This window comes from Rhinolophus sinicus, linkage group LG01 (genome assembly GCF_036562045.2).
Source record: "Rhinolophus sinicus isolate RSC01 linkage group LG01, ASM3656204v1, whole genome shotgun sequence".
Lineage (NCBI taxonomy): Eukaryota > Metazoa > Chordata > Mammalia > Chiroptera > Rhinolophidae > Rhinolophus > Rhinolophus sinicus.
Window position 1 is genome coordinate 7,054,020 of NC_133751.1, and position 25,630 is coordinate 7,079,649.

At 45.2% G+C, this 25,630-nt stretch overlaps 1 protein-coding gene across 2 annotated transcripts; it reads right to left on the bottom strand.

Annotated features, from left to right (window-relative positions):
* Positions 1-218: 218 nt before the first annotated feature.
* RIPPLY3 (ripply transcriptional repressor 3) lies at positions 219-9,557 on the bottom strand. Of its 2 annotated transcripts, none has more exons than XM_019730331.2 (4): positions 9,051-9,557; positions 8,086-8,199; positions 4,313-4,380; positions 219-1,366 (listed from the first exon to the last, which is right to left on the bottom strand). In XM_019730331.2, exons 2-4 carry the CDS (start codon positions 8,185-8,187, stop codon positions 1,036-1,038), a joined length of 501 nt encoding a protein of 166 aa, XP_019585890.2. In that variant the 5' UTR covers positions 8,188-8,199; positions 9,051-9,557; the 3' UTR covers positions 219-1,035. The 2 variants fall into 2 exon arrangements, with proteins under 2 accessions (XP_019585890.2, XP_019585889.2); XM_019730330.2 differs by having other exon boundaries at positions 8,086-8,152; positions 9,051-9,556.
* Positions 9,558-25,630: the final 16,073 nt, after the last annotated feature.

Here is a 25,630-nt window from a genome sequence, read left to right on the forward strand (position 1 = left end):
GAATTACTAAAGTCTTTGCATGTGTTTCTCCTATTTTTTAGTATTAATAATTATTTGAACATTGAAGTTACAGTCCACTTTGTTTTCCTTTTAATACTTCTTCTACATTCTTAAAAACAATAAATATAATTTAAAGAGTTAAATATAAAAACATCCTGACAGACTTTTAAAAACTTTAAAGAACTAATTAAATCTAAAAATATATTAAACAAAAAAGGTGATTATCAAACATTTTTTATTTCAAAACATTTATTTCAAGTAGAAACGTATATAATGTACTGTATGCAGGAAGACAACCATACGTAAGATAGTTAAGTAAAAAAACTTTGACGAGCACACTCGTTTGGTCTTCCAAATATTTAAAAAGTGAAAATAATTTTACATTAGATACTTTGATTGAAAACAGTGTTGTTCAAGTAACAAGCCCAAAGCAGTCCCCAACAGAGTTCAAGTTTTTCTCTCTATTCAAACACCCAACCTTTAGACAACAATCACATAAATTTTTATCCAGAGCCGTCCCCTAAAATCCGTATCTTTTTATTTCTGTCATTCTCATAGGAATCACTGTGTGTTGTTTTTCAGAAATAATTTTTTTTTTTCAGAATGCCACTAAGCAACTCCATCAACCCTCGGACAGTATGGAAATCATTTTTACCAACACAGAAATAGCTAAATGATGAGTCTCCGGTTAAGTGAGGGGCATGGGTGGGTTATTAACCTATATTGGAGCAATCTGTCAATTGATCAACAGAGCGACAATGCAGAATGTGCTCTGAAAGTTGGTCCTACCTGATGTAAGAACCCATGTTGACGGAAACCTTCTCTTGGTCCTAGAATCCTTTCTCAACAGTACGCATGAGCGCCTTGAAGACGAGTCACCCGAAGGAAAAGTGAAAGCTGGGGTCTTGCCATGAGCAGAGCGCCGGCCAAAGTAGCCCTCGCTCCCCCCGTACACACAGAGGTAATGCAGCGTCCAGGCACACCTGTCTCCAAGAGCGCAGGTGAGGCAGCTCGGGCGTGGGACGGAGACCCCATCTATTTGGATGAGTCATGCGCACTGGGCACCCCCGGGAGAGCCACCGTCGGAAGCAGACCCTTACCGCCCAGGCCACTGTGTCCTTCGGCTGTCCGTCCTGGGTGTGTCAGCCCGTCTCTGCTCGCTCCTCCTAGGCCGTTTTCCTCAGGACCTTCCGCGTCCTGGCACCGAAGGTCGCAGGGCTCGGCTTCCTCCTCCTCGTGCTCTCCATCCTCTGGGTCGGATTCGTCGTTGTAGAAATGAATGGTGGCTTGCACTGGGAAACTGGCCAGCACTTTTTCCCCGGAACTCTGCAAATATTCTTGACGCTTTGAAATGGGTAAATAAAGTCTGATATTTAAGAAAAGGAAATACAGCATTAATGAACTTGAAAGAGTCCTGAACTCCATCTAGAGCATCTTTCTCCCTGGAAGCAGCTAACTCCCAACCTGCCCCTCTGATTTTGCCTTTTCTGCACACAGCGTTGGTTGGTTGGTTGGTTGGCTGGTTTTCAAGTCACCAGAACACAAAACTATGGGCAGATGGAGGGAACTCGTAAGGAACCCCACACTGGTTCAAAAATCAGCTATAATCAGAGTGAGCAAATCCATTGAGGATAAAGGATGTGCTTCCATGAAGGTAAAAGGAAATGAAAATGTTACGTTCCAAGATTAAGAGACTCTGATCACATGGGGGACCTGACTCAACGGGGGATTAATGTCCTTTTTAGGTGACGCCTCCAAGCATGGGGACGCTGTGGCCCTTTGGGTTCTAGAGGACATTTGGCTCTGATACCCTGGTCGAAAAGAGAAGCAGCTGACCTTTCTGGATGTTGCCATAAAGAAGCCATAAGGGTGGCGCCCTCACTTTTCCATAGTAGAAAAAAGCAACCCTGGCTTTTTGTCTGATAGAGAATAGCAGACTGGGGGTTGGGGGACAGAGAGAGAGAAAGGAAGGAAGGGAGGAAGAAAAGGAGGGCGGGAAGAAAAAGAAAGAAAATGTGTAAAATTTGAAACCTCTAAATTCAGGTTTTTGTGATTTTAGGATTCCAATTATACATGGGAAAGTATTTCAAATACCCCCCACCCTCTCCATAATCTCTTATCCTTGTATCGTTCACTAATTTGTTTGCATTTCCTCCTGTGGTCTTCTGAAAAACTGAGAGGGATTATCAGTTGATCACTGCTTATTTGCAAAGCTGATTTCAATTTTCCACTTTTTGGATAAAGGAGAAAAAAGGAGAGAGAAACCACCCTGCTATCAATATTGCATGACAATTTTGAACTGAAATTTCAAAGGGACCAGTCATTTTCCACCTCCAGGGGACAGGGGCACTGTCTGGTGGCATTTTGGGTCACCACAACTGAGCTACTGGCATGTAGTGGGGGGAGACTGGGGATATCGCTAAACACCCTACAAGGGCCAGGACAGCTTCTAACAACGAAGAATGACCCAGCGCAAAATGTCAATGGTGCTGAGGAGATATATATATATCTCAGTAATACAAGCATAGGTTAGTGGTTGCCTATGTTAAAACTTAGGTGTTACGCTGATGTACAGTAGTCCCCCTTATCCGTGGGGGATATGTCCCAAGACTCCCAGGGGATGCCAGAAACCGCGGATAGTACCAAATCCCACATATGCTATGTTCTTTCCATATATATGTACCTACGATTAAGTTTAATTTATAAATAAAGCACAGTAAGAGATTGACAACAATAAAATGGAACGATTATAACAATATACTGTAATAACAGTTATGGTAATGGCTTTGGGGCCATTATTAAGTCAAATAAGCGTTGCTTGAACACAAGCACTGTGACAGCTTGACAGTGGATCTAGTAACCGCGTCAGCTACTAAGTGAATTTTCCATTTAATGTTTTCAGACTGTGGTGAACCGCGGTAACTGAAACAGTGGAAAGCAACATCGCAGATAAGGGGAGACTACTGTATTTGCAGGCAAATTTGAATGGGTAGGGTGTCTGGAATTTGCTTTAAAATAATCGAAAAACAATTTGAAAACAAAAAGAGTTAGGAGACAAACACGATCCGATCCGACGAATGCAGATAATTACTGAGACTGGTACTGGGCACATGGGGATTTATTGTGCTGTTCTCTGTACTTTTGTGTGTATTTTCTTTAATAAAGAGGTAAAATAAAATAGTTTATTCAGTTTGCCACGCATGCCTCACCAGTCGCTGCATGGTCAATGAATCAAAAATTGGGGAGCAGCAGCAGCAGAGCGTCTGGCGAGGCGAGGCAGGCCGGCGGCAGGTGTTGTAGGTGAATGCTCAGAGGGCACGAGGGAGGGGACTGTGCCAGCTGCAGGTCGGGCTCACCTAGGGAGCCTATAAAAATACACACCGCGGCCTTTCCCCAGCACAAGTGTGTCAGAATCCCTGTTTCTGTACCAGTAAAGCTTCCCCAGTGATTCCACGAGGATTAATAACCACTGACAGAACGGACACTAGGAAAGCTTCCGTTTTCCAAAAGTCACTCTTTGACCAGTCTGCGGGGCTGTAAACTTCATCTCCAGCAATTATTAGGTTGGTGCAAAAGTAGCTGCGGTTTTTGCAATTATTTTCAACCTTTCAAACCGCAATTACTTTTGCACCAACCTAACAGTATCTTTGGGTTTTATCAGTTTCCATTGTCCCAGGATACACAGCATAAAAATTATTTGAGGAGAGGTGGGAGAGTAGACTAGGTTCATTCTGGTGAAGGAAATGAAAGATGCAGAGGCAGACGGAGAGGAAGAGGAGAAAGATGGGGACAGAGGAACAAGTCAATGTCCTAAGCATGAGTCCCTTGCCCTCCACGACTGTGAGGCACTACTGAGAGAGGCAGGGGAACCAATTATGAGGTCACCCACCCAACCCCTCAGCCAGTCAACACGTATGCGTATGTCCACTTTGCCGTAGACAATATACTAACTGATCCACTGGGAGAGAACTAGAAATGTACCTAAATATCTAAGTAAATGAGCAGATATGCTTATACGATTCATATTCAATTAAATTTAACACAAGACATAACATGCAACGAGGTATAAAAAACAGCATAAAGGAAAGAGAAGCCAATTCCAACTTGCAGCTGAAACACTGAATGCATGAATGGATTCTACAAATCCCACAAAATCTCCTTGAAATTCCCTGGATAAACAGTAACTACATAATATGGAGAATATGGAATTATTTTCCCCTTTGTTGAAAATGCATACAGTTGAAGACACTAAAGTGTATTAACGCTTATATTAAAAGGAATTAATGGATTTCTTACTGTGAAGTCATGTTACCTTACAGGATGCTGAAACCCAAAGGCCCCCTTTGATCCAGAAGTTTGTTGGTCACCCCCAGGCTGAAGCTGTAAAGACAGACACACACAAACACACACATAGTCAAGGAGCCTCTGAAGTCGCATCCTGAAATTTAAAAAAACAAAATCTAAGTAGCCTGCACGTGTTAGTATCAGTAGATTTGAGAGACAGTTTGAACACCTCAGCGGTATTTGAGAAGCCTTCTTCCTCTTATTGCCCTCAGCCATGTCCAGGACACTGGAGGGATTCAAAGGGGGGAAAGGGGAGTCCCACACAGTCCCTCAGTTCTGGAGTTTTAACTCCAGTGGGGAGAGACACACCTGTAGACAAGTAACTGCACTACAAAAGGTCACCCAGTAAGATGCTCGCGATTCTAAATGGGAGGGGCATCAGGAAAGCTTCACGGAGTGGGGGCTCCGGCAGAGACACCAGTGGGTGTAAAAATTCAGAGACCACTCTGGGTGGAGGAGATCATTAAATTCCGAGGGGCGGGAACATCGAGCCCAGGTGGGGCAGGGTGACGAGCCCAGTGTGGAATGAACGAGAGGCCGTGTTGGTAAAAGGGCTCCAACAGAAAATGGAGTCCCAGTTACTGGAACGCCCTGAGTACCCACTGTGGAATCTAAGTTTCATTGTGAGACAGGCACTAAAGACCATTACTGATTTTTTGAGCTGGGAGTTCAACAGTCAGACCTGTATTTTAAGGGTAACGGGGGGCAGCTGGCAGCAATGCAAAGCTTAGATCATGGAGGTAAGGGTTTGAAGGCACCTGGCAAGAGGTGATGAAGATTTGAACTCAGGTAACAGCTACCAGAAGGGAAAGGAAAGATGGATTCCAAGGACACTTCAGTAGCATCCAAAAGGCCCGTGACCACTTGAATAACAAGAGCAGAGGACAAGGAAGTTAGTCTCAGCAGCTAAGGACAACCCTGATGGAGACGACACAAGCAGAGACACAGCCAGGTTGGTCCTGTACCTGTGACCGGTGTGAGCAGGAGGAGATGAAGGGACAGTCACACTCTAGACCATCTGGAGACGACTTGAAAGTGAGCTGAAATGGGCTGGGGCAAAGATTCAGAAACCCCGAGCCCTTGGTTTGCGTGGAGTTTAGTGGAACCAGATAGGGAATGACACAGAACTTTATAGAGCATGCCAAGGAAGGACTGAGGCTTGTCTGGCACCAACGCTCACCATGTCATTCCATCTTTTAGGCGAACTTTGGGTGTGTATGTGTGGCTTTTGTGAGCAAACATCATTGCATTTTACTAGCCATAGTTTTACAACATGCTGTGGTGAGCTAGGGGAAATAAAATGAGGCTCTTTGGAGGCTCAAAATCTTTTGGGGGTGCCAGGAAATTTTGTCTGTATTCAGCTCTGTTTGTGGCTGCTCAGGCTCACTCTACCACTCTAAGCAGTCCTGGGCTGTCAGAGGTGGTTTTACGCCCTGGACGGGAGAGGACCCACTGCGAGGATGCAATCTTTGGTGGACACCAAAAGGCATGGTTCGACAGTACAGAAAAACAGCTTCCTTTAACTGAGGAATTCTAACCAGACATTGTGAAACCCACGGTACACCTTCATAAATTGCAAAAACTTTACCCCACAAATATATACAGCTTTAAAAACTTTACATCACAAATATCCTCTTATTAAAGATCATTTTATGATGATGGAAATGTCTAAATATTCACACTTTGATAATTCAAGGGAAACAGTATATACAGCGTATACACAGTGAGCACTGTGTTTAAGGTGTGTGTGTGTGTGTGTGTGTGTGTGTGTGTGTGTTCTTAGGGGAGAGACAACAGGTACAAGCAGAGACTTTCATGAGGGTCTTGCCTTCTCTTACTCCCCCACCCTCACCCCCACCCCCGTGCATGCCTCTGATTCTACTAAAGCTAAGAGGTAGAAACGCTGCAAGATGGGAGGATGGGCCCAGGAGAACGCACTCCCTGACATCTCCCTCCAGGAAATTGATTCCTTTGCAGGGCCAACAAACAGCCAGGAGGGACCTGGAACAGAGGTCAACAAAGGTTGAAGTTGTTGCTCATTTTTTTTCCCCAGGCAAGGGAGGGAGACAGCTCTCACGGGGATGTCGGGACACCAAATGGGTGAGGGTGACTCGGCTGCTCAGGGGACAGGGCTTTTTTAAGCCTTCCCTCGAATTTCTCGAGAAATGCATAGGAGGGCTCTGGAGCCGAGGAATTCTCCTGCATTGTCGAGAGAGGGCGCTGTTGAGCAAGAAGCGTTCCCTTCCCGCGCGTGAGGGGAGTGGGGGCGATCACCAGGCTGGGGCCCCGGGAAACCTTGCTCTGTACCTGGGGCCGGCAGTCGCCCGCCCCTGACCTTTCTGCTCCGCCAACTGGGCTCTGCAAAGAGCTAGGTCCTGGGAGCCGGGCAGCGAGCGCTACATTCCCCACGGAACACTCACCCTCTACCCTCCCCCCCACCAAATCCCTGAACACAACTGCTCCATCCAAGGATGATCGTGCCATGATGATCAACTAGAAAGTTGCTACAGCTTAACATTTTCCTGTAATCTTCATTTTCCTCACAAATGGCCTTCTCATCACAATAGGGGAAAAAAACAACGGCCTTATATTAGGAAGTCTGCTAGAGTATTTTTATTCTTGCAACCAATAAGCTCCATATACATTTCATTTAAAAGAAAATTGGATAATTGTAAGCTTCTATATTCTCTCTCCCAAGCACCTTTTAAGTCTTATATTTAAGAATTTAGGTTTGAATGCAAAAGAAGGAATTGATTTGCATTATTTAGCTATTGCATGTACTTAATAATAATTTGGGCTACAGAAAATCCTATCTACCTCAGTAATTTGATATTTATTTGCACCATTCTTTAAATGACAGCAACTGAATTAAAACTCCCATTACTCAGATTAATTTAATAAAGTAGTCTAAATATCAAAATACAGTGAAAGGTCTGCGTTCCCCCACCCGAGTTTCTTATCATATTACAAATAACTGCATACTAAAACATATACCACATATGTTATGTAAATTAAATACACGGTCCTCCTAGCCTCATTAACTCTTCAGCATTTTAAAAGTCATCCATTTATATTTTAAAATATAACAAAGAAAGGTACATTCCATGAAAGCAAGTCATTACTTCAATTAAGTATAAAGCAATGTAGTTACCCATGCAGGAAACAAAAGAATAGTGGTTGCGATTAATCTTCTCCCACAAAGCCCTCCGCTGGAGTGTATTTGCTCAGACAACATGAATTACCCCAGAAGTGCTTGCAGACAGGGCCAAAAGTGCTTCAGAAAGGGCCAGACAGCAGGTAAGGGTTTTTAACCACACCTTGTGGGCACCCCAAACTGGTCTCTGCCCTTATTTGCACTGTGGCACCAGCCCAGCGCTAATGGCACACTCAGCTTTTCTCTAAGGCCAGGGGACAGAGGCAGCCTTCTCCCCTCCTCTCTACTTGCTGGTATGCAGGAAAAAACATGACATGGAAGAAATCTCTTACAATGCCCATGAAACAGCTATGGCAGAGTGGCCTCGCTTTTCAAAAAGGAAAAGCAAGCAGGAGCCCCGTCTACATGTGACTCAGGTCTGATGAACACCTGGCTCACAGGCTCCTACTGCAGACCCTGGATGCTTCTCCATTAAACGACCAGGGGAGGGACAGGCCAAGGGGACCGTTCATGTTCCTTTATCTCAGAGATGGTGCCACTTTTCTGGCTGAACTGGTGGTACCTACAATGCCCACACTTCACCTTACCGGGCTTCCAGTTCCAGTCCGCTCAGCATCTCTGGGTGTCGGTACCCAAGGTCTCCATGGTGTAGGGCTGGAACGGCAGGGACCAGGAGTGAACCCCAGCATTCTCTGCTGTATCTTAAAATGTCATAAGAGTTATTCTTATCATTTCTAATGTCGGCCTGAAAAAAGTCACTGGACACCCCAGAATGTCCTCCCAAGTTCTCAGCCTATGGATACACAACGTCATTTGTTTTTTTGCCTCCTGCCACATTCCCAGTTCTCTGTCCTCACTGGGCTTTGAGAAGTCCCAAGTTTGATAAAATTACCAGGGGACACATTAGTTCAGGGATTTCTCTCCCTGCCGGACTAGACTCTTCAATTCAGATTACCCACGACCTCCACTGCTGGCTACTTGGTCTCTCATTAATTTCAACCGCATCACCTCGGTTATTGAAGGATTTTGATTCTACAGAGATGATTCTGCGATGCTCAAAGTGGGAATCTGTGTTTCCTCTCTGGCTGCCTGGCCACGCGGCCCCTTCCACGCCTTCCAGGCTAATTTGATTTCCTTAAGCTTTACTGCCTCGAAAAGGGCTGGTGCACGGAGTCAGCGAACGCTGAGCCTCAAGCATAAGACAAACAAAGACTGTCACCAAAACTGTGACAGTCAACGTGAGGGGATCTCCCTTGCAAGACTAGCTGAGGGGCCCCAAGACGTCCAAGTTCCCAGCCCGGAGAATTTCAGATCTACAAACGAAAGCGTTGGCCTGTTTCCGAGCGGGCACCTCCTGGACCTCTGCACTTGAGAACTGTGTTCTGGAACGCAGGGGACTCTACGCCCCTGCCTCTGGCTAAGGAACTTGCTCGGCGTCGCGATGGGGTTCGGGGACTCAGCGCCGCCGCCGGAGCATCCCGCTCTGCGCTCACAGTACCACGGCGTCGGGCGACTCGGGACGCATTTAGCCGGGACGCGGGGACACCCTCACCTCTCGGGCCCGCGCGGCGTCGGTGGCCTCCGGGAACCGTCCGCGGGGCAGTGACAGACGCGACCCCGCGCCTCTCGGGCTCCGGACGCCGACTCGGGTCTCATGGTGCCCGCGGAGCCCGCGACACGCCAAGGGCGCCAGAGACTCGGCCGCGCCTGTAACCGCTCCGGCGAAGGCGCTTACCTACCAGCGCGCTCCGCGCCAGGTTTAAAAACGGGGGCGGGGAGGGGAGAGGACAAGGAAACCCGGAGGGGGCGGAGAGGGCACCGGAGAAGCTCCGGGAGGAGACGGGGGAGGCGGGGAGGGGGAGGGGACAAGAAAGGCTCCAGGAGGGAGCGCCGCGCCCAGACGGGGAGGAGGGATATCCAGGAGGGGACTCGGGAAGCCGGAGGCAAAGATGGGGAGGGGACAAAGGAAACCTAGGGAGGGTCGCCAAGGGCTTGGGCGAGGAAGCTCGGGAAGGGGACGGCGGGAAGTGACAAGGGAAGCCCAGGGAGGAGGACACGTGGGGGGGGCGGAGCCGTGGGCGTTTCCATCGGGCGCCCTCCCTCCCCGGTTGGGGGTGGCGGCATGCTTGCCCAGGGGCCTCCCCACGTAGTGTGGGGGTCCCTGCCTCCTTCCGACCCTTTTGGGGTTCCCCGCGGCTCTCGAGATTCTGGTTCCTGCGCTAGCGTCTAGGTCCCCAGGTTTTGGGGAACCTCACGTCCACCACTGTAAAACGGCCTTGAGGTTTTTGGGGGCGGCTACAGAGGCCTCGGGACCGCGTGGAACCACCCTGCCTTCGCTGTGGACGGGGGCACCCGGGACGCCCCGACCGCGATGCTCGAACTGGGTGGAGGGCCGCGGAGAGGAGAGGGAGACGAGGAGAGCACCCTTTTACCGATGGGCGCCCTGGGAAACACTGTGGCTTTTTATGGGGGTGGGTGGGGTTTTCCGCCGGTTAGCCCCGGCCTGGCTTGGACTGCACCCGTGTCAGGCCCTGAGGATACTTCCCCGGGCTGCAGGACTCGCGGGGGCGTCGGAGCGCGGCTGCCACCGTCCCCAGCGCAGCGTCAGGATGGGCGCAATGCAGGTGTACCTGTACTGTGGTGCGCGACGACCGAACGCGGGAGGCTGCGGGCCTCACTTAGATGCGATCCGCTCCTCGGTGCCACCCTGACGCTGCGTTCGAGAACTGGAGCTCACTTGATGTAATTTAAATGAATGGGTTTTTAAAAAGCAAAAAACTTCAAAAATTAAAATCTTTACACTTTTTTCAAGAGTAACAGATTTTGACAACAATTAAACCTAACTGAAGGCAAAGAAGGGGGAAATTAATAAAAACCTTTCTGTATATTTATATAAATGATTTAAAAAGACACTAAGTATAGCGACGGAGGAGGGGAAGGCAAGGCACCTTAGGAGGCAACATTGCGACAGTTACCATATTTCACCTACCAAGGTAGAAAAGATTTTTACAGGAAGAGTGGGCAACTGAGTATGGGTGCCTGAAAAATGAGTGTCTTCCAGGTAGCTGGCCACAGTGTAATCAGCCTACCTTTCTGAGAAGGTATGACAACTTGTATCCTCATGTACCTTAAAAAGGGTCAGCTCTGGGCCCACAAATTCTACTTCCCTGTCTGTACTAAAGATGCATTTCGAAATGGGAATAGATGTATCTAATCACAGGGAGGGGTTCATTGTAGTGTTATTTATAAGGTTGAAAATTATGTCTAAAAATATGGCAATGACTAAATGAATGATGGTGGAATATCATGCAGTTAACAGAAATGTGTACTGAGTTTTGAATAGCATGGGAAAATATACATGACATAAAGCTAAAAAGAACAAAATTGTATGAGTAACATCCAAGCTGTATACAGAGGCTGCAAGTGACAAAACAGAAGTGGCCATTAGGTACTGGGATTATTAAGGATTTAAAACAATTTAAAAATATTTTCTAAATTTTTAACAATAAGTATATATTACTTTTTATTGTGGTGAAATATTACATAAGATTTACCATCTGAATCGTTTTCAGATTCAATTCAGTGGCATTAAGTATACTTACCATTGTTTTGCAACCATCACCACCATCCATTTCAGAACTTTTGAAACTCTGTACCCATTAAACCTTAACTCTGCGTTTCCCTCTTTCCTCAGCCCCAGGTAATCACCATCTACTTTCCATCTTTCTGGATTTGAATTTTCTAGGCACCTAATATAACTGGAACCACCTGTCCTTTTGTGGAGCATACATTAATATTATAAGCTATTTATTTAATTCTCACTCAACCGTGCAAATAGCATTTTCTTCATTGTACAGATGAAGAAACTGGGGTTTAGAGAGGTTAAATAACTGGTGCAAAGTCTCCATCTGGTTAGACAGGCAGCACTGAGGCCACGGTGGGGTACATGGGCTTTGGAAACTGGATGCCACTAAAAATAAATTTAAAGAGGGAAAGGACCCAAGACAGCAAACACACACAGTAGGCCCCCAGTTTTGTCTTTTTGCTTTGTTTTGATTTTACTTTTGCCAAGTACATATAAGGCCACATGGCCCAAGCTGGGACAATTTGAGCAACAAAATAAGGTAGTATGAGATTATAACCCAAAGCATAAAATATCAATGAGCTCATACTGATATCAACAAGTATTGAATAAATGCGGAGAAGAGGCAGGTGTTCTTAACAGAAGAGTTCCAAATAATTTATGTAGCTAGAACTCCACAAACCATAATTAAAATCATTAGCTATGCATGTTTTTGATGAAAAAGTATTTGATGAAAAATGAATTCATTGGTAATATAAAATAAAGATACTGCATTTCTTTTTTTTCAAAGTTCTTTCTGCAGTTAGAAGAATTAAAATACAGTAAAAGAAAGAAATTGCTATTGAGATAGTTGGGAATTCAAAGTACTTTTGTGTTATCAAGTATGTTATAATTGTTTCTTAAACTTAAGCTTTTTGGGGTCCAAGGAAGATCCTTATGAGAGGAAGTAATTTGGCGAAGGGTATAGGGGAAATCTTAAGAAACTTAATTAGGTCCCTGGTTTATACACTAGAAAAAAATCGTATAACCTCAACTGTGTGAATTCCTGCCTAGGAGGTGATGTGGGAAATAGATAAAACTGGGATTCTATTTCTTGCTCTGCTCTCTTTAATTAAAAATTCTTTTTCATATGCTGACTTTCAGTCGTTGCTTAGAAACAAAGAGTAAAGATGTTAACTCTCAGGGTTTCCGGCCTGCCTAGGAGGAGGATACCAAAAGTCAAAACATCTCAGAGGGCCGAATATTTTTACATAAACAGTGTTGAAGACAAGCAGGGAAAGACCATTTCCTTCCCTTCTGTTTAGGCAGACCCTATTTCCTGTTATCCGCTCGACAAAGTGCTCTGCAGCTCTGAAAGCTGGTTTACAAGCTACCAAATGTTGTTATTGCTGTTGATATTGTTATTGTCTAAAAGATTTTGAAATCAAAACAAAAATGTGTATTTAATCCATGGGAATAAGATATATTTGGTATTTTGGTATTTAAGATTAATTTATTTTTATTTTTTTAAATTGTGGTAAGATATGAACAACATAAAAGTTGCCATTTCAACCATTTTTAAGTGTACAGTTCAGTGTCATTATCATCTTATTTAGAGAAAGGGGCTTTGCAGATGGAACTAAGGATCTTGAGAGGAGACCGTGCTGATTCAGAGCAGACCTAAACCCAGTGATAGATGTCCTACAAGAGAAAGGTGGAGGGAGATTTGAAACACAGACACGTGGAGAAGGAGACGTAAGACAGACAAGCAGAGATGGGACTAATGCATCTACAAGCCAAGGAATGCTATGGATTGCCAGCGGCCATCAGAAGCTGGAAGAGAAGCAGCAGTGAATTCTCCTTGAGACCCTCCAGCAGGAAACGACCCTTCAGACACCTTGATTTCCGACTTCTGGCTGCCAGAATTGTGAGAGGCTAATTTTCTGATATTTTAAGCCACCCAGTTCGTGGTAATTTGTTATGGAAGCCACAGGAAACTAATACACCCACCCCCATAGTCCATAGTTGTATCTGAAACAGTCCCTGAGTTTATAACTGTGATGCCATTCACTCTTCTAGCTGTGTCTACAGGAAGACAAAGAAACACCTGTTAGTTACATACGACCTGGTCATTGGCAGTGCTGTGGTGGGAGGAGGGGGAGAAGACCAATCAATATCAGAAAAGTCAGAACCCCAGATCTCAGAGCCAGCAGGGACCTGTTGTGTCACTCCTGGCTCCCTCCCACTTCACAGACCAGGTAACAAAAGCTCAGGAAATGACTTATCTACTGCACTGATAATAGCTAATATAGTAACAATAACCGTGACTAATATGTATCGAGTGTTTATGTGCCAGGCACTGTGGTTTATAGATATTAACCACTTGGTCCTCACAAACATATAAGGGAGAGAGTAGTAGAATCCGTATTTGTAAGTGGGGAAATCAAGTCATGGGGAACTTAAATCATGACTTTAAGGTCACCCAAAAAATCAGGGCTGGAACATGAACCCAGGCAGGCTCACTCCAGAATCTGGGGCTTAGCAAGTATGCGACACAGAAGGCAAAATGCCTGTCACCTGTCAGTCATCCTATTATCAGGTTGGTGCAAAAGTAATTGTGGTTTTTGCAATTATTTTTAACCTTTTAAACCACAATTACTTTTGCACCAACTGAATAGAATTGATCTCACCTTACAGTCATGCTGGCTTTCCAGGATTCTACCCTTGTGAACACAACTGTGTTGAGGAGGTGAATGGATGATGGGAGCAAGACCCGTAGCATTCTCATCATCGTCAGCTGAAACCCTCGGAGACCTGGGTCATGCTGAAATTCTGCTTTTATTCTGATAGGTTGAAATTCTACCTGTTTCACCTGCCTCTGGGGTCAGGGTGGGTTATGGTGTTGAAAGTGAAAACACTTTTCGATGTATACATATATATTTTAATGGAGCAAGGACAGAAATGGAGAACAGGAGGAGGAAAAGGCTGGACAATCTTAGGATCTATGGCTCCTGGAAATGTACAATAACTTTTTTCTAACCATTGAAATAAAACCGAGTGACCTTGCCCAGCTTACTGCCCTCTGATGAAGAGTGAGGGAACATGCCAGAGACTGGGTGTAGCTTTTAATTAAGGGTTTGCACCCTTCTGAGTGGTCTCCACCAGTCAGCTCAGTTAGGTGGGTCGGGTCCCACACCTAAAACAGGCACCAGTCTTTTATTGTCCCAGGCTGGCAATAGCTCAGGCATGTAGTTCGGGACATTGTCTCCCCATGGACCGGAGTGACACGCCCATAGGTACACATGAAGATGGGGCTTGTCCCGAAAGTCATGACCTGAAATCATAATACAACTCCTCGAGGTGAGCTGATTGTACCTGGAAGCTTACGTTTCTGCTGATGTGGATGCAACCTGGATGAATCCTCTCATCCCTGTGTCGCGCGGGGCGGCCTGTGGGGTCTCAGCTCCCGCTCCCCACATAAGAACGCAGGACATGGTGATGCCAAACAGGAACACCCATAGAGCCATAGATAGGGGAGTCATACCATTATATTCTCGCTGGCAGCATCCGCCTCTCTGCAATCCGCTCTTGCTAGCTCAGCCACCATCTTCTTGCTCGCCCCCATTTTTCTGCTAGCGTAGCCACAGCAGTTATATTAGTGGCCAATGGCTCACTGGTTACAGCTGACGCCCAACTAGCCACAGCTGATGGCCATCCAATCACAGTTGATGGTCCTTTACTACCTGAGCAAGCACCTTTTAGCGTGAGGCCGAGAGCCTGGAAACTGCACTTCTGGCTCTGTCCCCACACCTGACCCTGGTCTTTTCTGATGTCCTCATTGCATGTTTTGGCCCTGCCCCTGCCCTGGACTTCAACCCTGCTCCTCTGATCTGACTCGGCACCTCTGCTTTGCTCATTTCCATGGACACTGTCACTGTCATCCATTGTGATATTGTGACTAAATATGTATTTAGTTTATGCCCCTGTTTCAGGCACAGAGCTTCTAAAACCCTGGGAATTTCCTAAGAGTGATAAAGGTATCTCAATATTAATAACAAACCCCTTTCAACCACACCTGAGTTTACATTAATGAAGTGACTTTTGGAAAGCACCTAAGGATGGGGGAGGGGGGAGCTGGTTGCTAGGGGAACCAACCATGTGGTTGGTCACATGATGGTTGGTCACATGGTTGGTCTCTCTGGGGAGAAGAGAGGGACTGGAGGTTGACTGACTGCCAATGGCCAATGATTTAGTCAATCATTCCTACATAATGAAGCCTCCATAACAACTTAACTGGACCGGGTTCAGAGAGCTTCCGGGTTGGTGAGCCTGTGATATGGGGAGAGCAGTCAGAGCATGGAAGCTCTGTGCCCTTCCCCCACACCTTGCCATATGCATCTGTTCCATCTGGCTGTTTCTGAGTTATATCCTTTTGTAATTTCTCGGAGTGCCATGAGCCACTCTAGCAAATTAATTGAGAGCAAGGACGGGGTCCTTGGAACCTCTGATCTATTGGGTGGTCGGTCAGAAGCATAGTTCTTGTGTACAGGATTGATATGATTTCAAATCCACTTGTTTATGACAAAAATGAAGTTGTTTTCTAAGTGAAGTTGTTGTGTCAGGATGTCGTCATCCACAGCTGTGTTTGTCCCTAAGCACTCAGCAGCTCAGCTGTGAGGGGCGCCCCTGGGGGCTTATTGTTAAAAGCCTATGGAGAAGCAGCTATGGTGAGGGGACATTTAGACTATAAATAGCAAGACTTTGTGAACTCCCAGAGAGTGTGGGGACTGGGCGAGGTAACTCCTTGCTGAACTAAATAGCTCTCTGGAAACCCTGGAGCCTGAGCTCCTGCTGTGGTAACGTGGCTCTTTTACAGGTAGTGGTGAAATCTAGGGAAGGAGATTATCTTGCCCACCAACACTGATGACTTCATTCCCTAGCAACTGGTGCTCTAGCAACAGCATGCTGGCAGCTGAGCGTCAGCTCTCATTGGCTGAGCGTTCTCCTGAGACCCAAGGCACACATCATAGAAAGGTACACATCACACTTGTCATGCGGGGTCTCTGGTCCCGCTCCCCACATAAGAACGCAGGATATGGTGAGGCCAAAAGGGAACACCCACGGAGCCATAGGTAGGGGAGTCATACCACTATGGTCTTGCTGGCGGCTGTGTTGGAGATACAGGAAGCAGGTGCCACATGATGCACAATCCGCCATTCGATTCTCTGCCAACCAACCCACCTGCGTAGCCATGGCAGCTATATTAGTGGGTAATGGCTCACTGGTTACAGCTGATGGCTAACTAGCCACAGCTGATGGCCATCCAATCACAGTTGATGGCCATTTACTACCCGAGTGAGTACCTTTCCACGTGAGGCCGAGAGCCTGGAAACTGCACTCCGGGCTCTGTCCCCACACATTGGCTTGTGAAATTATAATTCCTGAAATGAACCTGTGTTAAATAAATTATTGTCAAAGACAATCTCAGTTTCTGAGCCTAATTTTCTGGCCCAAACAAAAGAGAAGGTGACAACCTGGGCTTGTGACTGGCATCTGAAGTGTGTGTGTGGTGGGGGGCAATCTCGTAAGACTGAGCCCTTAACCTGTGGAATGTGATACTATCTCCAGGTAGATGGTGTCAGGATTGAGCTGAATTGTAGGACATCCAACTGGTGTCTGACAGTTGCTTATGTGGGAAAAACCCACACACATTGGAAATGGAACTAGAATCATTGTATACATGCATCCCTGGGCTCAGTCTCCATCCAGGAGCTCCAGGGACCTGCCCACATCACCTGTCTCCAGCCCCCAGGCGTCCACAGTGAAACCAGCTACATGCCAGCTGGACCTAGTCTGGCTCTCCAACAGGGGGACTGTACATACAATGCCTAAGAGCCTTCGAAGCTCCACTGAGTCCATTGTGTCAGCCTCTTATCCTCTCTGCAGGGGTGGCAGGCATGGCGCTGTGCTGCACAACCAGCTCCCCATAAAAAGGGGCTTGGGATGGTCTGACCTGTGTCCTCTCCAAATTCCTATGTTCAAGTCCTAACCCACAGGACCTCAAAGTGTAACTGTATTTGGAGACAGGATTTTTAAAGAAGTAATAAGGTCAAATGAGATCACTGGGGTGGGCTCTAATCCAATATGACTGTGTCCTTATAGGAAGACATTGGGACACAGATACACACAGAAGGAAGACCATGCGAGGACACAGGGAGAAGATGGCCATCTGCACACCAAGAAGTATAGGCACTCAGAAGAAATTACAGCCCTGCTAACCCTTGATCTCCGACCTCTAGCTGCAAGAACTGTGAGGAAACTAATTCCTGTTACTTCAGTCATTCAATGTGTGGTCCTTTGTTATGGCAGACTTAGCGAATGAATACAGAGCTTTTGGCATTTCCCCCTTGTCCCAGCCATTTGTCCTGAACTATGTGAGTTTGCCTCCCCCTACATTGCTGGTAAATGACCTTGACCACAGCCTTATTCATCCTCGGCTGGATGCTCCTAGAACAGGTGCCTGGTATGTAATGGACAACAAATGCCTGTTAAATGAGCGAATTGCATTAGGTTTTAAAGCGCTTATCTTCCTCAATACAGTGAAACTGTATTATCCCGTTTGATTACCAGAAGCCAGAACAATCTCTGTGCATGAGCGTGGATATAAGTTTGGCTACACTTTAGAGACCCCAAATAACAGTGACTCACACAAGACAGAACTTTATTTGTCATATAACAGTCCAGAAGAAGGTGGTCTGGGGCTGGTCGGCAGCCCAGCTCAGTGAGGTTGTGCAGGGTCCAGGCTCCTTCTATCAGGAGCTACCATCATCCTCACGATCCAAAGTGGCTTGTCACCATGTCTGGGATTCAAGCAGAAGGATGGGGTGGGGGGCATTCCTTACTGTCTTTCAGAATAAGACCCAAATGTTGCCCACATCACTTTTGCTCACATTCTATTGTGAAGCTGGTCACATGGCCACACTTAACCATAAGGTTGGCTGGACTACTGTGTATCCAACTGAATATTCTGTTACTACGGAGAAAGAAGAGAATAGATACTAAGACACAACTAGAAATCTTTGCCATGTCATGTCTCGTAGTGGATGCTCAATAAATATTTGCTGACTTATTGAAATTTTATCAGTTAAGAATATATGAGTGTATTATTAATAACAATAAAGTTTCAGGGAGCAAGGAGGATCTCTAATTTTACAAATACTCCTGCAGCATGTAAGTTTTTATGAATGTCAGTTGGGATATTTACCATATATAGAGCCAAAGATTTTCATGGAACACAACAGAAATATTGTTAGATTTTGTAACTGAGGAAACAACTCAAAAACGTATACCTAAACATAAGGACGTAGAGAAAAAACCCTCAAACCAGCTAACATGCACTTTAGGAAGCTGAAATATACAAATGATGTCAGTGTAAATTTCAAATCCAGATGAAAATAAAGGTCTAAAATGTAAGCAGCCTTAAGCAGTATTTTATACGCCAAAAACAATTAGCGTAAATACACGCATATGGCAAAAATAACTTCAACGACTATGTCCCATTTATTTCAAGCAGCACTTGATAGGCAAGGAGTTCAGCTGGGATTTTTTGTTTTGGGTCTTTTTTGAAAATTTCTTTCTCCAGTCTCATTGTCATTACTGGTCCCAGCCCTCATCATTTCTCACCTGGAGAGTGCCACACCTTCCCCATGTGGGCCTGTCCTCCCTCTGATCCAGACTATACCCTGCCTCGAGATGATTTTTCCTGACGCTATGTCCTGGTTCAGAACATCTGCTGACTCTCTGATCAATTCCTAACCTTTAGCTGAGCGTTCTAGGATTTCCACACTTTCTCGCTATCAATATTTTCCATGTACTCTTCACTCCGGAAAGCTGGTGTCTGGATGGTCTCCTCATTTATTTTTAGATTTTACTTTATTAGTAGATCATGTGTTTGCATAGCTCAGAAAAAGTACAGCATAAAAAGTGACAGAGCAAAAAGTCCCCTTCTCACTCTTGCTCCTGTTCACTCCACTGCCCTGCCCCCACTTCAAAGCTTCCTGTGCATGCTTCACAGTTCTTTATGCAAATGTAAGTAATTACAGTTACATTTTCTTATCAGAACCCTGCCTTTTACACGAAAGGTAGATTACTATATTCCTGGTAGTCTTCCCCCCCGCCCCCTCCTCCCCTCACCTCCCCCCCACACTGAAACCATGAAAAGCAAAACCGTGCATAAGGGGGACTACTGTTTTACAAACAATACCTCAATGAATAACCTTATACATACGTATACCATTTGGCACAGTTTCTAGCAGGGGTGCTTGAGTGCTTCACTATGTTAAGTCCCCTTTCCTTTGGTACCACCTGCTGGCATAGGCCTCTATGCCAGGGGCCTGTCATACCCCCTTGGTCCCTTGGAGAGATTTACTCCATGGCACAACTGGAGTAACTGGCACATTGTACGCATAACCCATGGGATAGGATGAACACAATTTTATCTTCTGCTATCTCTTTAAAATATATCTAATAGAAATTATCTTCAGGAGGTGGCCAGATGGCTCAGCTGTTTAGAGCGTGAGCTCTTAACAAGAGGTTTGATCCTGGTTCAATTCCTCCATGGGATTGATGGGCTACGCCCCTTGCAACTAAGATTGAAGGACAACGACTTGGAGCTGATAGTCCCTGGAGAAACATACTGTTCTCCAATAAAAATTTAAAAAAGAAAAAAAAAAAGAAATTATATTCACCTGCCCCAGATGAAAACTCTAATAGGCTGCATTAATTTCACAGGGCTTCTGTAGCAAAGTACCGCAAAGTACCACAAACTGGGTGCTTAAAGCAGAATTTGACTTGCTCACAGTCCTGGAGGTTAGAAGTCCCAAATCAAGGTGTGGGCAGGGTCATGCTCCCTCTAAAAAGCTGTAGGGCTATCCTTCCTTGGCCTTCCTAGCTTTGGTGGTAGTTTGCTGCATCACCCCAATCTCTGCCTTCACCATCACATGACATTCTCCCTAGGTGTCTGTCTTTCCATGGTCTTCTTATAAAGACACCAGTCATGTTGGATCAGGGTCACCTGTAAGATGAGGTGTAAGATGAGGTCACCCTATTCCAGTGTGACCTCATCTTAACTAATTACATCTGCAATGACCCCATTTCCAAATAAGGACACGTGGTAGGGGTTTAGAACTTCAAAATATCTTTTGGGGGTTGGGGGGTAGGGGAGGGGACACAATTCAACCAATCACATAGGCCCCAAACTTTTCACTCACTTTAGGTTGGAGACAATGTTAGGGTCACCTTAATTCATTCTCAATTCAGAAGCTAGCATGTTCTGTTCTAATTATGAATCAGCCCTTCATGATCCAGTCCAAGGCCAGCCAGCTAGGTCAAGGGTTGGCAGCTGCCTGCCTGCAGGAAGGGGGTGTGGTTGGAGGTTTCCACTCTCTGCTGACCTCCTTGGTGCCCTGCCCGTTCCCCTCCATGCCCCCACTGACTCAGTCTCCATCCTGAGTGGGAGAAGGAGGAGGAGGGGACAGGTCTGACCTACTGGGAGGCTCCATGTTCTCAGGACGTGCTACTCCACGTACCACGTTACATGTAACCATCTCCTTAGGCACCTCTTGGCTGTGAAAATTACTCAGATTCTCCTTGTTTGGGATGACCTTGACAGTTTTGAGGTCAGTTCAGGTAATTTGTAGAATGTTCCTCTACTGGAATTTGTCTGATGTTTTTCCACGATTAGATCAGGTTATGGGGTTTGAGGGAGTGTGGTCTTTGTCCCCAGTTCCTGGCACAAATCTCCTAAAACCTTGGGAATTTTCTGAGTGATAAGAGGTCTTTGTTATTCATAATGAGCCCCTTTCAATCCTATCTGAGTTTATGCTAATGAGATGACAATATTTGGTGTGTTTGTACAATACAGGATCTGGGCTGGTAGGCAAAGGAACCAAGAGATTAGAGAGGGTTGGAACTTTCAGCTCTTCCCTCCCCATAAAAAACGGTAAACAAAGGGGTCAGCTCATGGTGTGCCAGAGTGGGACCCTTGAAGAGGGCGAGGAAACTGCACTTCCACACCCCCCTTCTATTCATCTCTTGCATTTAGCTGTCCCTGAGTTGTGTACTTTATAGCAAACCAGGAACAGTAGTAAAGTGTTTTCTTGAGTTCTATGAGTGTCCTAGGGAATTATCAAACCTGAGGGGTGGGTTGTGCAAACCCATGAATTTGTAGTGGGGTGGGCAGAAATGTGGGTAGTCCGGGTACCTCATTTGTGGCTGGCGTCTAAGGTGGGGGCGAGAATTGGGGAATTGGTTGTTGGTATTGGAAAGGGCACCATGTGTTTGGCATCAGTGGAAGAAACTCTCCTGGGAGGAAGACCAGAAGGTAAACGGAGGGCCACTATTGTTACGGAGCATCTTGAGATACGGATCATTAAGGTTAGAGATAAGGGGTGTGAGACTGGAGGGCTGCATAAAGGACGTTAAAAAAAAAAAAGAGGTCTACAAGGCAAGTGTGGGAGAGATGGCTGGTAGAAGAAAAGCATCGTCGAGTGGTGTCCTGTCTCCTCTAAGAATGTGGTCCAACGTCTAACGCTGGAGAGCCTGCGGGCGTCGCAGTAGCGCGGGTGTCTGCAAGCCCTCTCCGCCTGACCTCGCCGCCCCAGCCCGCGAGGGGGCGCAGCATTGGCGGGGACGCGCAAGGGAGCGACTCCGGGGCGGAGTACCCCGGGGCACATGGGATGAGGGCGGAGGTCGGGGTCAGGCGGGACTGGTGGGCCGCTGCCGGGGGTGGGCAGTGTCGTTGATCAGGGCCGCGGGGTTGCAGCAAGTAAGGCCAAGAGACCCGCTCCAGCCAGTGAGGAGGGGGCGGGGTTTCCGGAAGGGCCGCGAAGGGGACCTCGGGAACCGGGCAGCGATGCCGCACACGGGCTACTCCTCCTTGGTCCCCGGACTGGCTCGGCCAGTTTGTCTGTGCGCATGCGCGGCCCGCGGCGCCCGAGAGCCTGGGTTCTAGCGCCACCCCGCACGCTGCGGGCGGTTCCTGGCACTGTCCCAGACACAGGTGTCCCAGAATCATGAGTTCCGGCGGAGGAACAGAGCTTGTCCACCCACGGCCAGGAAACACGGGTGAATTCTATAACCTGGGTATGGGCAAAGGCTTTCTAATAATCCAAAATCCACATGCAAGAAAAAAAAAGTGCTACGTTTGACAGCATTGAAAACAACCCTGTAGCCAAGCAAACAAAAGCCTACCATAAGTAAAATGAAAGACTGGCAACATATATGACAGATAAAGGGTTACTATCCCAAATATACATATGTATGTATGTGTATTTATATATAAACAAAGATTGAGGGAACCAAAGACCAAAAATCCAATTTAAAAAAGGCAAAAGACATGGACAATCTGCAAAAAATGATATAAAACTGGCCCTTAAATGAAAAGATGTTATTTTTCTCTCATAATGAAATGCGCATTACTCTGAGCTATCACTTCTATACAGAAAGTCAAAAGCAATAGGACAGCCAGTGGGGAAAACAGGCACTGAAACATTGCTGGGAATGCAAGATGGTACAACTATAGATGGTACTTTGGCAATCTCTAACAAAACTTAGTATGTATTTACCCTTTGACCCAGCAATTCACAGCTAGGAAGTCACCCTCAAGAAACACACCAATATAAAAAAATATATATGTACAAGGTCATTTATTGCAGCATTGTTTGCAATGACAAAATGTTAAACAACCTCAATGCCAACATATAGGCAGAGGGTTGAAAAATCCCTGTTACATGCACACAGTGGAGTACTATGCAGTTGTAAAAAAGAGTGAGGAAGATCTTTATGAACTATATGGAGTGATTCCTAGGATATATTAAGTAAAAAAGCTAAATAGAAAAGAGTACATATATTGCACTATTTTTGTATACAATAGGGGAAATAGTAAAATATTCAAGTATCTGCTTAATTTTGCAAAAATTAAAAACTGAGGATGAATAAACTAGAAACTAACAAATTGGTTACTTACAGTGGGTTGCTCGGAATGGGCTGAAAGTCTAAGAGGAAATGACTCTTATTCAAGCCTGACCTTTTTTGGTAGTTTTGACTTAGAAACGTGAATGTTCTAATATTTAAAAAATAAAATTAAGTCAACAAAGATGGGGGGAGAAACCTAAAATTGAATACAAATGGAAGTAAACAAATGAACTAAACTGTATAGTAAATTACCCACAGGAAGAAAAAGTAAACCCAAGTTACTTGTGAACACAGCTCTCTGACTGTACACCTTCGGTGTGTAAACAAGCAAATAAAACTACAAAAAAAAAATTGAACTTCATTTAGTTGGTAGTGATGTGGTATAGCAATTCTGAAAATAGTTTTTATGTACAGTGGGACTAAGCAAATTAGTAAATAAATGTAATAATATTGTGGGGAGGCAAGATTCTCACTGTGGGAGGGGGTGACACAAATATGGAGGGAGGGGAGGCAAGAGCTCTGTGGCCTGAAATCTATTTTTTGCATATGTCTGCTGAAAGCCTCAGGAGTGGGCATCCCAATAGTCATGAGCATTCCTCATGTCCATATCTTGGTTTCTAAATATTCTCCAGAGCTCCTTGGAGAAATGGCTCATTCAGGGAGTGGCACAAAAAGTGACAGAACAGCCAGGAACAGCTTGTTGTGCCAGCTGAAAGCAAGACGGTACTCAAAGAATGATGGGGACAGATGAGGAGAACCCAGAGCCAGCTTGACAGGGTTTCCAGTGTCAAATGCGGAACAATCTGAACATCAAAATGATTAACGACAGAAATGAATTATCACAGTGAATAAAAAAGAATCCATGACTCCAGAGTGATACAAAAAAACAAACTTACAAATAAATAAATAGAGGTAAAAGGGACAGCTCTTCGTTACAGTAGAAAGTCAACCAATACATGCCAAAGGAACAATAGAGTTAGAAAAGTCACCATATGGCAACTATTACAGCAATAACTGATTCAGACAGGAGTCATGAATGGATGCTAAAATTGCTGGGTGAAAGTTTATTGGGGAATAAGATATTACAGTCTCAAAGTATCACTCCTCCACTGATTATTAACTACAAAGGTAAAAAAGGAAACTTTATAGTGGAAAAATTGGTGGATACCACCTTAACCATGTGATCAAAGTCAGCATCACTGGGCAGCCAGTTGGCTCAGTTGGTTAGAATGCAGTGCTCATAACACCAAGGTTGCTGGTTCAATTCCCACCTGGACCAGTGAGCTGCATCCTCCACAACTAGATTGAAAACAACAACTTGACTTGGAGCTGATGGGTCCTGGAAAAACACACTGTTCCCCAATTAAAAAAAAAAAAAAAGTCAGCATCACTAATACAGGATGAACTGACATCATGTGTCCAAAATGCATAACCTGGACTGGATCACGAGGAAACATCAGACAGACACAAATTGAGGGACAAGCTACAAAATAATGGACCCGACACTTAAAAAATGTCAAGGTCACGAAAGACCAAGATTAAGGAACTGTTCCATATTAGAGTAAAGAGACATGACAACTACATGAAATGTGTGACTTTGAACCAGGAAAAATATTTCTGTAAAGGATGATATTGGAACAACTGGCAAAATGTGAATATGGATTGAAGACTATATATTACCTTTGGAGCAATGTTAAATTTTCTGAATTTGATCATTGCAATGTGGTTATGTAAGAGAATGTTTTTGTTCTTAGGAAATACACCCTGAAGTAGTACTTTGGGGTGAAAAGTCATGATTTATGCAACTTACATAGTTCAGGTAAGAAAAAAGTCTGCTATCCTTAATGCCACTGAGTGGATATATCACAACTTGCCTATGTTCTCTGTTGTTAACATTTTTCAGGTAAATGAATCACTCATAAACAATGTTGCTATTAACGTCTTTACAAATACAACTTTTCGTCTCTTGTTACCATTTTCAGGATAAATGCCCAGAATTATGGATACCAAATCAAAGAGTGCAAGTGTTTTTATGGCCTTGAAGCAAGAGGCCAAGTGTGGCTGATTTAAGCAGAAGGTTGTATGTAACATGGGAAGTGAGAGCATGGAGCCACAAATAGCAAGAGATTCTGAGAGCAGCTGCTCTATTTATTGTGCAAAGGACTGTCTCATATTACTGGAACTCCCCACACCAAGCTTACAGCAGACTTTTTGGGTTAGTGACACCCCTGCCATTGTTCTAGGACCCATGGGTCTAATCCAAGGCACCAAGACCTGATTTTAGGCATTGGACAATAAGGGATTTGTGATTAGCTGGCTCGTTGCCACTAGAGGATTTTCCTAAGAACCACAATGTGAAATTTTGTGTTCCAGAACCTCATCATTTTCTGAGGCAGTTGTGAAAATCAGTATAAATCTAATATTGAAAAGAAAAAGTATGTGACCTAAAAGACATTGAGTTGAAAACAAAAACTACGGGTGATGGGAGTGTAAACTGATATAACTACTTTGGAAAACGGTTTAGCATTCTCTTTTAACACTGAACATTAGCTCAGTCCAGGAATTCCTCTCCTAGGTTCTTACCCAGAGAAACGCTG